General features: G+C 40.0%; 2 protein-coding genes across 2 annotated transcripts; one reads left to right on the top strand and one right to left on the bottom strand.

The window, feature by feature from the left end:
• Positions 1 to 245: 245 nt before the first annotated feature.
• On the bottom strand, positions 246 to 7,069 carry LOC308125611 (inositol monophosphatase 1-like). The gene is made up of 9 exons (XM_080489495.1): positions 7,004 to 7,069; positions 6,564 to 6,672; positions 5,489 to 5,622; positions 4,608 to 4,712; positions 4,311 to 4,356; positions 3,997 to 4,105; positions 3,730 to 3,838; positions 2,770 to 2,921; positions 246 to 920 (listed from the first exon to the last, which is right to left on the bottom strand). The coding sequence occupies exons 2-9, from the start codon at positions 6,624 to 6,626 to the stop codon at positions 799 to 801; spliced, it is 840 nt and encodes a 279-aa protein (XP_080345621.1). The 5' UTR covers positions 6,627 to 6,672; positions 7,004 to 7,069; the 3' UTR covers positions 246 to 798.
• Positions 7,070 to 9,755: 2,686 nt separating this feature from the next.
• On the top strand, positions 9,756 to 15,438 carry LOC308125925 (ADP-ribosyl cyclase/cyclic ADP-ribose hydrolase 1-like; the record flags this gene model as incomplete). The annotated part of the gene is given in 5 exon segments (XM_080489966.1): positions 9,756 to 9,826; positions 14,081 to 14,192; positions 14,194 to 14,208; positions 14,299 to 14,401; positions 15,305 to 15,438. Coding segments are annotated over 5 exon segments (435 nt in total).
• Positions 15,439 to 15,918: the final 480 nt, after the last annotated feature.

The raw sequence follows: 15,918 nt of genomic DNA, 5'->3' as shown, positions 1-15,918 counted from the left end.
TGTCCCCTTTAAGGAACTCGGCATCTCTACAGGTTTTATAACAAATTATCTAACAGAAACATTTCTATGGGCGACAAGTCCTCACAAGTTCCTAACTGCAATTTTGTTTTGCAGACTTTTGCAAACTCAAGCTTAACTTCTTACCGCCTCCTCTTTACAACTATTAGCATGTAGATGCATGCAGATCTGGGCGTTAAGGCCGGTTACAGTCACATTCATGCAGATTGAGAAACGAGGCGGGACTTGAGTGGGGTGGGGGATCATAAGTGTTTATTGTCCTTATACATTAAATACGTTTAAAAAAAAAAAAAAACAGAACTCAAGCTTGTTTTTTATATAGTTAACACCAACTGTGTGTTTCGCTTTGGCCTTGATGAGGAAGTAGACAGTACTGCAACAAAGAAATTTTAAAACTGAAAAAAAAAAACCCCAGCTTTTACCTAAACTAGGAGCTAAAATAGTTCATCACAATATAATTGGTCAAAACAAACACTTAAGTTATCTTGATGTATAACGTAACAATATGAAATGACTAAATGATCCCCATAAAACATTAAAAACGTGTAAATGTGGACAGAGAAGCAGAAGGTTTTTGTCCTACTTTTTGAAACAAGTTACAGCAGGTTAAAATCTGAACAAACAACAGGGAACAAACAAAGCAGTAAAAATCCAAGCTGCAAGCCCTGAACAAACCGACTCAGACATTCCTCAGAGGTAAGTTTACCAGTTTTGGTTCTTAAGGCAGCGGCGGACTTGAGACGTCCAAATCAGCCGAGTGTGTTTACGAGTCACTGAGGTTTACTGGGGGTCCGTGTCGTCCCTGCCGACATTGAACACTGTTACCTCCTTGGCGATCCGTTCTGCGATCGCCCGGCTGCTGGCGATGATCAGCCGGCGAGACATCAGATCAAAAGGTCCTCCTGGTGGGAAGAGACCAATTATGAACATTGTAGGGTTTTTTTTTCACGTCAGCATTTTTATTGTGTTTTTTTTTTTTTTTTTAAACGTAAACCCACCACCGTCCTGAAAGTATTAAGTAAGCCTGTGAGTGGTCTCAAATGTGAAAACTGAATCAAGTCATCTATTGTTTGAACTCTATATTATAATAAAGACTAATTACGTCATTAAAAAAATCAAATAAGCAAAGTCGACTCTGAAGAAAAAAATTAATAAAAAGCTGACTGATTGGCAACCTTGTACTTTCAGTGGAAATATATAACTGATATATTTTTTTGTCTCAATTTGCTCCAAGCCTTTTAAGCAACCGTGATCTGCAGCTAATTTCACAGTTACATAGGAGATAATATATACATTCTCTTATGCTGGATTTTAGTGAGTTGATGCCATTTGCACTTTGACTTCCTCAATGTTTTTGTTTTGATTAGCGCCGCTCAAATCTGTATATGGGCGCAGGTTGTATATCAAATATTATTATATTTTTATCCTCTGTCATCCAGTGTAAACTCACACCAGTGTGCAGAACCGTCATTATGATCGACAGCTTTACATGTCCACGTGCACAAAACCTCCAACTCCTACATAATATATGTAAATGGTCAAATGTAAATGTAGATGCAAAACAAAACCAGGACCTCCAAGCACAGGACTGTGCTTCAGAGTAGAAGACATTTAGAGCCTTTCTACATTTACTGGTGTTAGAGGCTTTGTTTCTTGTCAGCCGCTTTCTGCTGCTTCTCTCTTCTCTTCTTTGTGTGGTGACAATTGCCATGACAACCACTCTCACATTCTGATAGGCTGATTAGATATCATCTTATCATGTGTCTGTCCATACGGTGATAAAAATGCAGTGAAAATAGGACAGCGGGTGCAATGTGAAATTTAAACTTTCTTTGGAACTGTATCTCCTGTCTAGTGTGACATAACTGTAGATAGACATGGGGATAAAATACGCGTTTCAGGTAATGCAGGGACAAAAGTTACAACTTAATGTGAAACAAATGCAGCACGTTGTGAGTTCAGAGTTAACCATGAGGTTCTCTCTCTACTTGGCTCAACTACACATTTATTTAATGTATTTTGTTTGCTCTGCTGGTGAGGTATTTTGATTACCGTAAATCAGAGATGCATTTTATCCCTTTCCCCCAATGTTAAAATAGCCACTAAAAAAGGGGAAATATAGACCAGACGGGGTATGCCGCTCCGACTGAGAGATTTAAAAAAAAAATGTTTTAAATAAATCTTGTAATTTTCCAGCTCACCAGACGATATATTGTTCAATATATGGCAAACTGCAAAAAGTCCTACATTGCAGGGAAATTGTGCTAAGTGATGGGGAGAATGATGAGATAAGTGCAGGATGGCAGCATGGGAAAAGCCATGTCTACTCTGCCACCAAAAACACTGCAATTTCAAATGTGCTTGCATGAAAAGATGTACACAACGTCCTGCTGTGCACATTAATTTGAGGACAGCTTATGAGTCAGCAGGCACACCCTGAGGGTTACCCTAATTTACTATCAAAACTCTCTTTCCAAGTACAAAGCCACTGGTTATCATTTATTCATCTCTGACTGGGTTTCGCTGGCTTTGATGAGCAGTGAGACGGACAAAAACAAGTGCCAAGAACAATTGGCATCAATAAAGAATTCATAAACAATCGTTTCTGTTGTGTCATTGCTGAAAGAACTTGGGACCCATTCGGTGTGCTGTCTTCTGTGCAGCAATCCTCCGCCCAGTGACTCAGCAGCAGTCTGTGAAGAGCTGGAGTGAAACGACGTCTGAAAGTCTCATGTTTGCTCAGTGACTCACCTGAGATGTCCATGATCACTCCCCCGGCTTCGGTGACGATGGCGGCGCCTCCAGCCATGTCCCAGCAGTGGATGCCCATGTGGTAGTACGCGTCAGCTGAGCCACACGCTACCAAACACATGTTGACAGCTGCGCTGCCTGGGGAGCGGACTCTGCACATGGAAATGAGATGTTTACTTCCAACTTGTAGAACGGACATGGACAACTGTCGGCGAAGGGCCAATTCACAGAAATGAAGTCAGGATTGAGTTCACAGCTGATCAGAGGAGGAAAAATAATTATTAATCACAGGTAAGTCTGATAACAATCATACGTTATCGGCAATTACTGAAAATTCAATGCATTTTTAAGTGAAAAGTACCTGTCATTTTAACAAAAATCTAATAAAAAGCATTTAATTTGTTATTTGCATTAAGATGGCAGCAGTTATTCTAACATATTTTTAAGACATGTGCACCCAGGAACTGAAGACCCTCATCATGAATAAGGTTGTTCATCCTGGTTCAACAAAGGCAATGATCTTGATTTTCTCAATAAATATAGTTCTCTTACCAACACTGCTTTACGTTGTCGTTGGAAGTGCTACTGTTCAAACCACTGGGTTCAGTTGTCTTTGTGTGTTTATTTCACTACGACAGGAGTCTTTCTTGTCAGCTCCTACTCTCCTGGTGGCTTTTATTATGAATCACCAACAGGAAACACAGTGTCATGATCACTGAGGTCAACACTGACCACAATCATCCATCACAAAAGTGACAAAACTTTTATTTTAGAAAACACATAAGTGAGCTTTTGCTGCAAGGGCAACAACGCCTGTTAAATCCTACTGTCGAAGCAATTGCTTGGCTGTGAACAATTACACTAGGTGTTGATCTTCAGACAAAGCAACAGCAGCTGTTTGCTGTGTTACTGTGGTTCACGAGACAATGGGTGGAAGATTACACCTAAACAGATAATTACCCGTGTACAGGTATGGTGAGGATTGCTCTGATGTTGGCCAACATTGTTTGGAATTTTACTGGATCCTGTTTAAAGCCCATTTCTGTCAACACCAGAGATTGGCTGATATCTGGGAAATAAACAAAAACATTGAATTATCACTCAGCAGACACTTCATCTCCTGTCTGGAATCAAAGAAACATGGTGAGATGTTGGATTTTGCCTCCACCTGGTGGATAACTTTCATAACTACAGCTCTGAATCCTGGTGAGCTGGATCAATATTCACCTTCTTGTCCAGACACTTTGATGGGAGCGCCGTTGCAGAAGGCTCCCTTTCCTTTGCGTGCAGTATACAGTTTGTCCTCAATGCAGCTGTAGACGATCCCAAATTCGATCTGAGACGGAGAAGCAGCAGAGAAAATGGCAGTGATTCATGTGGCGGGGAGGAGAGCTGAGAATAGATCAGCAGCTGTATATAAAAGATGTTTACATTACCGCTCTACAGAAATTCTCTGGATTAATAGAGCCACTATAATGTTATTGTTTCCTATCATCAGGAGTGTGGAAAAACAAATATGATTGGTATAGAATAGTAGTTACCTCTTTCTTCACCGTGAAGCCGATTGACACAGACACAAATGGGAACCTGCCCAAGAGGAATTTATAATATAAAACCTTCATTTATTGAACTCGCTTTAGATTTAAGCTCAGAGGAATCTATTTCTATCATCTGTTCAGTTTCATCTGGGATGTCTAATTATCCCTGGTAGAGGACAATCCCAGAGAGAACCTAATTAAAAGATAAAAATAGGCAAGGCGAGACTGAGATAAAACAAATCCACTGTGATATCGGGCTGCTTGGAGTCTCTTACAGTATCTTATCGCAGGCGGGAGTACCTGTGAACGAAGTTGGTGGTGCCATCGATAGGGTCGATGATCCAAGTGGGATTGTCCGTAAGGACACTGGGGGCACCTGCTGCAACCGACTCCTCACCTATGAAACTTCAAAATACAGGCAGAAAGAAATTGTTCCGACATACTTCACTCTTTGTGGATCAGAAAATTGCGAGTTCAACTGGAAACTAAAATTTGACTTGATGCTGTGCACCTGTTCAGAAAACATTCTCTGATCTTAGGCCGTTTCCACTGTGCTGAACACTTTGCCAGACAGTACCGCTTGTATTTTATTTCATTTTAGGGTAAAAATTGAGGAAAGAGTTTCTCGACAGGGTAGCAGGATTCACTCTTCGGACAGGAGGTAAGAGAGTCAACATCTAGTGAGGAATTTGTATGCTGGAGCTACTCTGATGTTCAGGAACTTCAAGTGGAGTTTGCATATTCATCTTGTGTTAATTGAATGAATATAAATTGCTTGTCAGTGTCTGTCTCTCTGTGATTTCCTTGAGACAGACTGGCCTGCCCACAGTGCACCCTGTCCGTTCACTCACAGCTGGAATCAGCTCCAGCGAACTGCGACTTTGGGGAGGGACCGATGTATTTTTTTGAGGACACTTAAGATACATTGGATTATTAATTTCGAGCCAAAAGCTGTTTGTGAAATAACGACTAGAACAAATTTGTGTCGCTGTTTGATTCAAAACTAAATTCTTCAAACTGCAAACAAGTAAACTGAGTGAAACAAGGCAAAGGGCAGCAGATGCATTGCTAGAAGGTTTGGGTGGGATTTCTCTTACATTAAAATGTTATTCTTGTTATGAGGACTGTTCAATAGGCAGATTCACCGCCATGTATGCACCACTGCATTAAAAGCTGTGTACCTGTGCGTGGGGAACTTTTCTTTAATGGAAGATATAATAAGCTGCTCCACTTTCTGGTCCGTCTCAGTCACCAGGTCAGTCGGGGAGCTCTTCTGCATCACAGCTATGTCCTTCTTGAGAGCCTCGCGGATCATCTGGCAGGAAAACAACCATGATGAAAACAGGGATTTTTTCGGGGGGGATGATTACATCTGGTGCATTCATTAACTGAACATGGTGTGAGTTGTGGTTAAATATTGTTGGCAGTAATGGGACTAAGACAATAAAGTGTTTCGGCACCACATCTTTCCAAGTTGTGGTTATTTGGTCTGGGTAACATTTGTTCTCACATAAAGATGATTTAACTGTTATAAAAGCCATGACAGACAAAAACCCCAGTGAGAAAGGGACAATAACTTGAAGGGAAACTATTTTGAATTAGAATTACACTTTCTTGTTTCTGTAAGGAATAAAACATATAGGCATTATATTGTGTCTATGATTCATTTTTAATGTCCAAGACTGTGGAAGGGTTTCTTTCAACTTCAAAAAAAATAGTTTTAAGCTTGACAAACACAAAAGTAACCACACAACCTTCATCTTAGTGTATAGCATGATATCAACACTGTCATAACAGAGACACTCAATTAGGACATAAACTCTTAAACATGCCAAAATTGCAATTTAAGCTCCTCTGCTCTCAGCTTATGCTCATTCCATATTATTTTGCTCAGACACAACATTGAAATTAAAAATAGAATGATGTGTGTTCCCATCATGTTACCAAATAGCTGTGATTCCTCACTTGATGGACTCCTCAAGACTTCCTTAGACTCATTTTAAGAAGCATTGGAGCTGCATGGATGGATCAGACCATTTCGTGTATTGCACAAACGCCTAACGGACTTTATATTCAAGGCTCTGGATCAAAAGTGGCATTATTAAACCTGAACAAAGTGGTGCATTCTTCTTCTCTGTGCTGATGAGGCATGAATACCAGGATGCAAGGTCACTCTGCAAACCATTTCCCCAAGTCATCAGCGACTTGATGCAATGTCTAGTTCATGAGAAGGATGCTTTAGTGATGTTTGATTACCTTCCCGGCCTGTTTAGTGACCTCTATGCAGTGGTCCATGCACTCCTGCCACGGGTCGCTCATGGTGATCAGGAAGTGGAGCAAATATCTTCACAAACACTGAGGTCACCTGCAAGAGCAAGCACGAAATGCTTTCACATTTAACGGGAACACGCAGTTAAAATCATCTCAAACTCCCGCGAGCACGACGAAAAGAGGGGAAAGGAAGGAAAAGGAGGAAAGAGCGAGGAAGTGAAAATAAATCTCGTCCAGCTCATTAAAATGCAAGAAAATCAATCTGCTAGCGTACATTAGCTGCTCGCGCTCAGCTTTTACTGAAGAAAAGCACGAATAAACGAGCAGCGAAGCTAACGACAGCGACGGCTACAAACATAACAATCCCAATTGTACCAGAAAGCTGTGCAATAATTTTAAATATTGGTGTTATTAAAATACTTTACTTGTTTTAGTGAGCTAAAGCTATTCCAACACACCCACGGCTGAACAAATTAAACCCCACAAGGGGCGGGGCTAATGTTCGCTTGCACTCCCATTTGTCAAAAAAGAGACGTAGGGCTATGAAACGTGCCCTGCTATTGGTTCATATTCCTTCACGTCATTTTACAGTAACCAATGAGCAACATAAGAAACGACAAGGGTTTTGAACAGAAGAATAAACAGAAATATTTATTTTGAAATATTCTCAGTAAAATAATATAACTCTGTTTTGAAAGAGAATTAAAACAGTTCAGACAACAGTGTCTGCAACAAGGCATGACAGTTTATTTCTATAAGGTCATTCAGACACGAGGCAATTCGCAATGCTTTAACAGTCAAATTAACAGTATATAATTAACACAGCCTGGCAGTCAATTGATGATAAAGAAATGTTTTATTTTCAAATGAAATTCCATAAATACAGCATTTAAGTGACATGTTTTTGAAAACACGTCAAAACATCAACAATGTCAAAAAGAGTGTGTTAATGTCATGATTACACAACTAGTTGAGCTCCTTCTATTATTCCATGGCCTGTTTATCAGTCCTGCACAGTGTTCAAGACACACAAAGCTTCTCTAGGCCAGGTGGTGGCAGCAACTACACTGCTATAATTAATAGCTGTGGTGGCTGACAGAAAAACATGATATTACTAGTAGTTCGTTAATGCTGCAGGGCATTTGGAGTTTTTATTTAATATTAAACAGGCATTCCAAACATGTTCCTACATACTATGAGAAGCCTGGAATATGTAATCCCCTCACACAACTATCGAGCACAAAACAAACAATCAGGATAAATTTTGTCAAATACAATTCATAGGATTTACTGAGCTGATTTGACACAGGTTGACACTTTCACCTTTTCTTTCATCAGTCAGGAATTCTGTAAAAATAACAGTTTAAGTTATATCTTCAGAGGTTTGATAGTCCAACAATAATCTAAATCAACAATAAATTACATAGTATTTAGACAATTCTGTCAGGGAATGACGAAGCGGTCCGAAAACAATGTGGCTGTGGCTTTATCACAGGCAAGTTCAGTGGTTAACACTGTTGCCTCACACAAAATACATTTATGTTGAAATCTAGGTCAGGGAGGTATTCCAGAAAGGAGGTTCAACAAACTGCGAGTCTCTCCCTGAAGTCCGAGTCGACTCACTGTGAGATGGGAAACTAATTCCCAGTTCCAGAACAGCTGATCTGAATTAGTTCAATAAACTCTCAATATGTGAACCTTGAGTTACAATCATGCACGACCACAATAAAAAGCCATCATCAGTGTAGTCCTGATACCACAAGTCACTATGGCAACAGACAGAAAACAATGTTATTTTGCCGTAAGAGTAACAGCGCAGAGGAGAGAGACGGCATGGGAAAAACATGCTGCAAGAGTCATCGCATAAGTTTGAATGCATTACTCCACTGACTCAACATTTAACTTAACATCGCTGCATACAAGTAGAAATAATAAATAGGTGTAAAATCAGAATTTCATTTGGGTGCAATCTAACAGGAGAAAGGTGATTTGGAAGGAGCTAAAAATTCATTATATAAAAACATCTTTCAGAATGAAAAGTCATCGTGCTTGGACATTGAGTGTGGTGTCCTCCAGGGGTCAGTGTTGGGTCGAAAACTATTGTTGCTCTACATAAATTACATTACTACTACATCAAATCAATCAAACTAGTTATTTTCGCAGGAGATACAAATATTTTCTGTTCGGGGGCGATTTACAGATACTACTGAAAACAATCAGTAGTGAAATGTGCTGATTGAAAAAGTGGTTTAACATAAATAAATTATCATTAAACTTAAGCAAAATTAAATTCATGGTATTCAGAATTGGTAAAAGGGCTACATATGCATATTTAAAGGAAGATGGTGTGGAAATTCAGAGAGTCCATCAAAATAAGTTTCTTGGTGTTATATTTGATGATAAAATCATTTGGAAATCTCACATTAAACACGTTCAAAACAAGATATCAAGAGGCATTTCAGTAATCAATAAAGTAAGACACATTCTGGACCACAAATCACTCCACATATTATACTGTTCACTGGTGTTACCATATCTAAATTACTGTGCCGAGGTCTGATGCAATACTAATAAATGTTGACTACAGCCACTATCAATTTGACAAAAAAGAGCAATAGGGATAATTCATAATACTGGCTAAAGAGATCAAATCCACTCTTCTTTAAAGCAAAATTGTTAAATCTCGTTGTCGCTCCAGGCCTCCCCACAACAGTTCCAACCACATCCAGTGGACACACACACACACACACACACACACACACACACACACACACACACACACACACACACACACACACACACACACACACACACACACACACACAGACTGACGGAAGCGAGGCTGCCAATCTGCGCCATCGGCCCCTCCGACCACCACCAACCACTCACTCTCACACTGCAATTACCCAGGCAGTTTTGGGGTTCAGTGTCTTGCCCAAGGACAAAGGACTTTAGAAAAATAGTCTTTGAATTTTAATATAGTCTCTGTGTGTTGAGTCGACATTAATCCCGTTGTTTTCCCTGCTTCAGACTTCAGTAGAAAAACAATGTGATTAATCGCAATTAATTACAGAAAATTTTACAATTAATCAGTTAAATTTTTTAATCAACCGCACTACTATTTAACAAACTCATCATACTTTCTTAATCCATTGGGAGAAATTCCCTTTTTCCACAATGACCTCTTTCTATGATGGGGTGGGAAGTCTGCTCCTGTATCCTCGAGGCTACTACCGCGCCCAGCTCAAGTCAGTTACAGGATGTTTTAATAAAGGGCATAACTAAACACAAGAACATGAGCCGAAAGGACGCAATCATGAAATCTAAGAAGAAAGATCAATAACAAAGTATCACCAAGATACTCTCAATTGCGAAAACATACATGACTCCTTCAGATATCTTGTTTCCTGAGAAGAGACTGGTTTTTAACAACATCAAGATGTCAGTGGAATTAATGTGCCGTGGTTTTGACTGCAGCCGGGCCTTTCTGTGTGGAGTTTGCATGTTCTTCCTGTGTGTGTGTGTGTGTGTGTGTGTGTGTGTGTGTGTGTGTGTGTGTGTGTGTGTGTGTGTGTGTGTGTGTGTGTGTGTGTGGTTGTCTGTCTCTTTGACTGCCCCTGGATGTCTTTTCCCTGTGATCCTGCCTTTGTTCATAGCCCCTCGACCCTGAACAGGATAAAAGGGTATAGAACATGGATGGATGGATTTTTGACTGCAAATTTCACAAAAATAATGTAAAAATGGTGGACGAGATAGTTAGAATTGTGAAAATTAATATTACCTTTACAGATATCAACTTTCTTAGGTTTTGTGACAAGATATCTAAATGAATGTTGACATTTCCATGATGCATTCATTCTTGTTTGTACAAGCACGAATGTAAACACTGACAGCACAACAGGTAGTCTTTGTGGTTGGGCTCACTGGAAATCGAACTGTGCCGGATTAAATGGAATGACATTGTTTGCGTTTTGATAATTACCTATGGTAAACTTTTGCTTCAGGCCAGATACTCTGATGCCACTCAGTGTTTTTCTCACCGACCGTTGTGACAGAGCACGAGCGCGGCAGAAGTGACAACAAGCAAAATCTGAGGGACTGGAAAAAACCTCCATTAACTTACTTTTCTCAGCACTTGCAATGGAGCAGGGAGAGTCCAGTCTGCCGGGGAAGCGTCGGAGGAGACGCTGCGAGGTTCTGGTCGTGGTTGCGGTTCTTTTGAGTCTACTTTTTATCCCCGTGGCGACCTGTGTTCCTCTCCAACAGGACTCTGAACATGAAACATTTAAAGACACATTCTTCACCAGGTGTGAGCGATTCAAAGAGTAAGTGCTGATTATTATTATTGTTACTATTATTGATGTTATTTGATCAATTATCTAACATTAGTTAGGGTTGGACAGACTGGCGACCTGTCCAGGGTGAACACTGTCCTCGTCCACAGTCGGCTGGGAACGGCTGTAGTGCCCCACGACCCTGAATTGGATAAGTGGGAAAGAAGATGGATGGTTAGGGTTGGTTACTTTAAAAAAAAAAAGAAAAACAAAAAGAAGGATAACTGAATAACGTACACAAACTGTTTAACCCCATAGCAGTGGCTCACCCTCTTTGCGGTGCAGCAACAGGAGCAATCAAGGTCAGGGGAAAAGCCTTTTTCCTTTTCTCAGTTCATTTCTCAGAAGTAATCCTGATCACCTCAACTGTGAAGAATTCCACTAAACCTGTATAGGGTATTTATCCATCATTCCATCCGTGAAAGGTACACCTTGGACCGGCCAAACACACTCACATTCACACCTTCAGGTCTAATTTGGGGTCACCAGTTTACCTCACACACTTGCTTTTGGGCTGAGGGAAGCAGGAAACGGATGCATGTATTGAGAGAGAACACGCACACTCCACACAGAATGGCCCGGCCTGAAACCAAACTTACTCTCAAAAGTATTTGCAAATTAACAATGTAAAAAACGTCAGTGACAGAGTGTGATCTGAGGATAACCAAAGTGTAAATAAACAGCTTTATGTTCCATTTAAATATCTGATAAAAAACCTGTTGAAATCAAGCAAACTGACCAAAGTCACTAGTCTTTCACCATCTACATACATAATTCTCTCATTGGATTTCTGTCAAAGTTCATTCATACACTTTGGAGTACACCTGCTCCATCAAAAAATCTATTATTTGCTCGAGTATTGACTTTGTAGAAGCTTAAGTGGGTGTTGCCTCGACTTCACAATAACAAATGTTAAAGTTAGCCAATATGCTAACTTGCCCCTTGACGGATTTAAACACAACTGAATTGTTGAATTACAACAGTGTCAAACAATAGCTTGCGCTCTTCTAATGTTAGAAACAGTGGCAGCTGGTGATACATTTCTCAGGTGGGGCTCCTCATTATTATTCAACTTCAGTCAGTGTGAACTTAATTTAAATACAGTTACTTTTAGAAACCACATTACAACGATCTTACTTTTTTTTAGATTGAGAGAGGCACCCAGTGGTGAAAATTATTGTACTTTTAAACAGCTAGTGAATTAAGATTATTTTATTAACGTACTTGTAAACAAATACAAGCAGGAGCTTTATTAGTCCCTTTTGGAAAATAAATGTATTTTGGAGCTGGTTTACTGGAAATGACAGTTTGTCTCAGTTTAGGGAAAACAAAAGAAATATCAGGTATATTTTCAAACAACACATCAATCCATCTTTCGACGTATTTTAGAATGCTCAATAAGAAACCTCCAAAAAGAATTGCAAAATAAACTGTGTGCTCCTTTGAGCTATTAGATTAGTCAATAATACATATGAACATATGTAAACATTTATAAACATTGACAAACTTGGACACATTTGCAAAATTCTGAACACTTTTCTGTTTGTGTGCATTTAAAAATGACTATATTGGAGAAAGTTGAACCTGACCTGCAGCTTTTCAGCCAAATTTCTCCTTTCAAACAGGTAAATTAGAAGAGAGAGATGTAACAGAGTTAATAATCAGAGATTTACAGCTTGTTGTCTTCATCTCAACATCTTGTAGAAATATGTGAGAACCAACAAGAACTGAATTTAAGCCAGGGGTGTCCAAACTCGGTCCTGGAGGGCCAGTGACCTGCATGTTCTAGCTCCTCCCTGCTTCAGCATACCTGAATCTAATGATGATGTCATCAACAAGGTTGTGAAAAAGCCAAATAATGAGCCCCTCTTTGCAATCGGGTGTTCGGCAACTGGTAGGAGCTAAACTCTGCAGGACGCCGGCCCTCCAGGACCGAGCTTGGACACCCCTGCTTTAAGCCAATCACTGAGCTAGGGTTAGCTTTAAAGGGTGTCCCACATAGTCAATAATTGTGTCAATCAGTCATTGTGAGACAGCTACTAAATCCCGCCTCCTTGTCTTTCACATCACCCGGGCTGCTCTTGCACGTTCGAGAGAGAGAAATCACGAAATCCTCCCTTTTTTTTAAAGATATTCTATAGAAAATGAAGCGAATACAGTTCAGAGCCCATTGTTAGTTTGTAGGCATAAACAGATGTTGACAGTATTACAGTTTATCAATATATTGGCGCCCTCTATTGGCCAGCCGCCATTGGTTATACAGTACTGAAAAAATCAGCCTGACAGTTGGGTGACCTGTGATATAATCTGGATGAACAGGTTTCCTTTAGTAGGTTTATCGACATCCCCCAGAGTAAATCTTTCTCACCAAGAAATAAACTTTGTGGAGCATCACATCTTGATAAGGATTTTATGAATAGGATATCTTAGTATATTTACTTGCATATTATATTTTTTGATATTTGTATTAGTAAAATGGTCTCCAGGGAGTTCAAGTGTAACAGACTAAAGTCATAAAGATAGTACAGCATGACGTTATTATCACTGACTGAACAGGAGTTCATCTTCAGGTTTTGCACATTAATGATTGATTGACTGCTACATGCACTCTCCTCTGGCTGCCCGCTTGGTATTTATCTGCTGTCGACTCTATGTCATGATACTGTCATTTCTCCCATATCTGATTACCTTTTTCCTTGATTCATCAATATTGCCGGGGTGTGTGTGAGCAGAACTCTGTGTGATAATTTAGTAGCAGAAATGCAAATATAGCAGGTGCACATTCATTTTCCAACCGATTTCACTGCAGTTATTTACTCATTTATTCCACTTTTATGATTCTATCTACAGCTAGTTTATCTTCACACCACATTTTGCTCAACACTCAACAGTCTTCACCATTATTAGGCTGTGAATACTATGCTGTGTGCTTTACAGCTCTGATGGGACTTGTACAGGCTAAAACATGGCATTTTACACTTTTTTTCTGACAAATAAACGTTGAAGTTGGTTCACAAATAGTAGATTGACTGCATTTCAGACATAATAAGTTCTCTGTAGTCAAATTTAAAACTTGTTGGTATTATTTATACCATCAACTTATCAGAGTTTAAGTATGCCTGTAGCAGAATGAGCCTGAACACTGAGCACTTTATTCTGCTCTTTCAGAGCCAACTGTCCAGAAATATGGAAAGTGTTTCAGCAAGCGTATGTAAACCGGGACCACTGTAAAGTTCCAGCGGAGGCCTACGACGCTCTGGTTGCTGCCGCCCCCTTCACCCCCCCCATGCAACAGAGTAAATATCAATCACAACAGTATCTGCCTTTTAAAAGGAAGCATGATCTGTTTGTGTAACGTCGTGTTCTTGACTGTCTTTGTGGACTAGATGATGTTCTGGAGCAAAACAAAAGACGTGGTCCACAATTTTACAGAGAAGAAGGATTGTTTCGTCACGCTGGAGGACACCCTGCTGGGGGAGGTGCTGGATGGCCATTCATTCAAACTGGAGCAATAGACTTTGTACTATTTGACATTTAAAAAAAACACATTTTCAGCGCACAGTTGAACCCATGAACGTCCTTGGGCACGTTAACTACAATGACTGCTAAATGTCAAAGGTTTGTGCTGCTCCTGTCAAGTCAGGTCACGTTTTCTTTATTCCCATTATCATAGTAGCTTTCCAAACATGCAGTGTTTCTCAGCTTGAAGGTATGAAAATAAATTATACAAAATCAATAATATCATTAAGCAGAAACTTGATTGTAAAAGAGGAGTTTACTAAGTTAAACACAGACCTGAAGAACCAGTCAGCAGATGTTATGTTGTTCTTCCCTGAGAAATCCTGACCAGCAATATCAAACCAACCAGCAATCACTTGACAACACTAATCTGAAGCCATGTATAGACTGATAACTGTCTTGCCATGGTAATGAAAGATATTTACTCCAGAGGTTCAAACTCCAATGTTACTTTTACTGACCAGTATTACTTTTTTTATGGTGGTTGAGGGTGGGAAAGGTACCAACTTATTACTGCCTGGCTTTTTACTTCCTGGAATAGCCTCGGCCGTAAACTGGAATCATTTTTTTAAGTTTTCTAAACTGATGGACAGGCGATCTGTCCTGTTTGTGTCCTGCCTTTGTCCTCAGTTGACTGGGACAGACATAGAATAGTTTAGATGACCTGTTGACATCAGTGTCCACTCTCTGTGCTAAGCTAAGCTAACTGACTGAGTCAAACACGTGCATCAAATTACTTTTTCTATTCAGTTTTTTTTTTAAGCGTTTTCGTTCACCTTTCTGTTTTTTCTTTTTTCTTTTCCCATCAGGCATCAGGCAGATATTGTGCACTTTTGATTTTCACAGAAACAAAACTGTGTTCTGTCGTTGTAGAGACCTTCACCAGCGGCTGCCCAGGATGGAGTGAATGTGTCGACAACCCTGTCCGCTCATTCTGGAACCTAATCTCAGCTGGTGTAAGTAAAAAAGCAAGAGTGTACCAGTACATTATAGCTACAGCACATTAGAGAGTTATATAGCGATGATAGCAACACATGTGCGATAGGAAGGAGAAAAGAATCCAGGCAGATCCAGGCAGCTGAGTTTTGGATGAGCTGGAGTTTATGGAGAGTTTTTTGAGGAAGACTATGGAAAAGGAAGTTGCAATAGTCCAGCCGTGAGGCGACCATGGGCATGAACCAGAATGGCAGTGCTGTTGGCCGCGAGGGAGGGACGGAGGTGGAAGAAAGCTGTTCGGGTGATGCTATTGAAGTGGGAAGGAAATGATAAGGAGCCGTCAAGGATGACACCCAGACTTATAACCTGGGGTTCGGGAGAGATGGTGGATTTTTCCATTTACGCGGATATTGTTTAATTTGAGCGAGTTGTGAGAGAGCCAAGTGTTTATTGACGCTACACCGTACAGACAAAACAGTGATAAAAGAAAAAAAGACCGTGACTGACGCTCTTCATGCAAAACAAACAACCAAGTGATTACTCAGATTCTG

The sequence above is a fragment of the Lipophrys pholis genome, assembly GCF_963383615.2.
Source record: "Lipophrys pholis genome assembly, chromosome: 20".
Classification (NCBI taxonomy): Eukaryota; Metazoa; Chordata; class Actinopteri; order Blenniiformes; family Blenniidae; genus Lipophrys; species Lipophrys pholis.
The sequence above is the reverse complement of the archived record's forward strand: the minus strand, read 5'-3'. Positions and strand labels throughout refer to the sequence as shown.

Excerpts from the sequence above, each read along its gene's own strand:
- LOC308125611 (XM_080489495.1), bottom strand. The coding sequence starts at position 6,626 with ATGAGCGACCCGTGGCAGGAGTGCATGGACCACTGCATAGAGGTCACT. Across the intron at positions 5,623-6,563 it reads TCACTAAACAGGCCGGGAAG|ATGATCCGCGAGGCTCTCAA; the intron begins GTAATCAAACAT and ends TTTTCCTGCCAG. Across the intron at positions 4,106-4,310 it reads GCTTCACGGTGAAGAAAGAG|ATCGAATTTGGGATCGTCTA; the intron begins GTAACTACTATT and ends TCTCCGTCTCAG.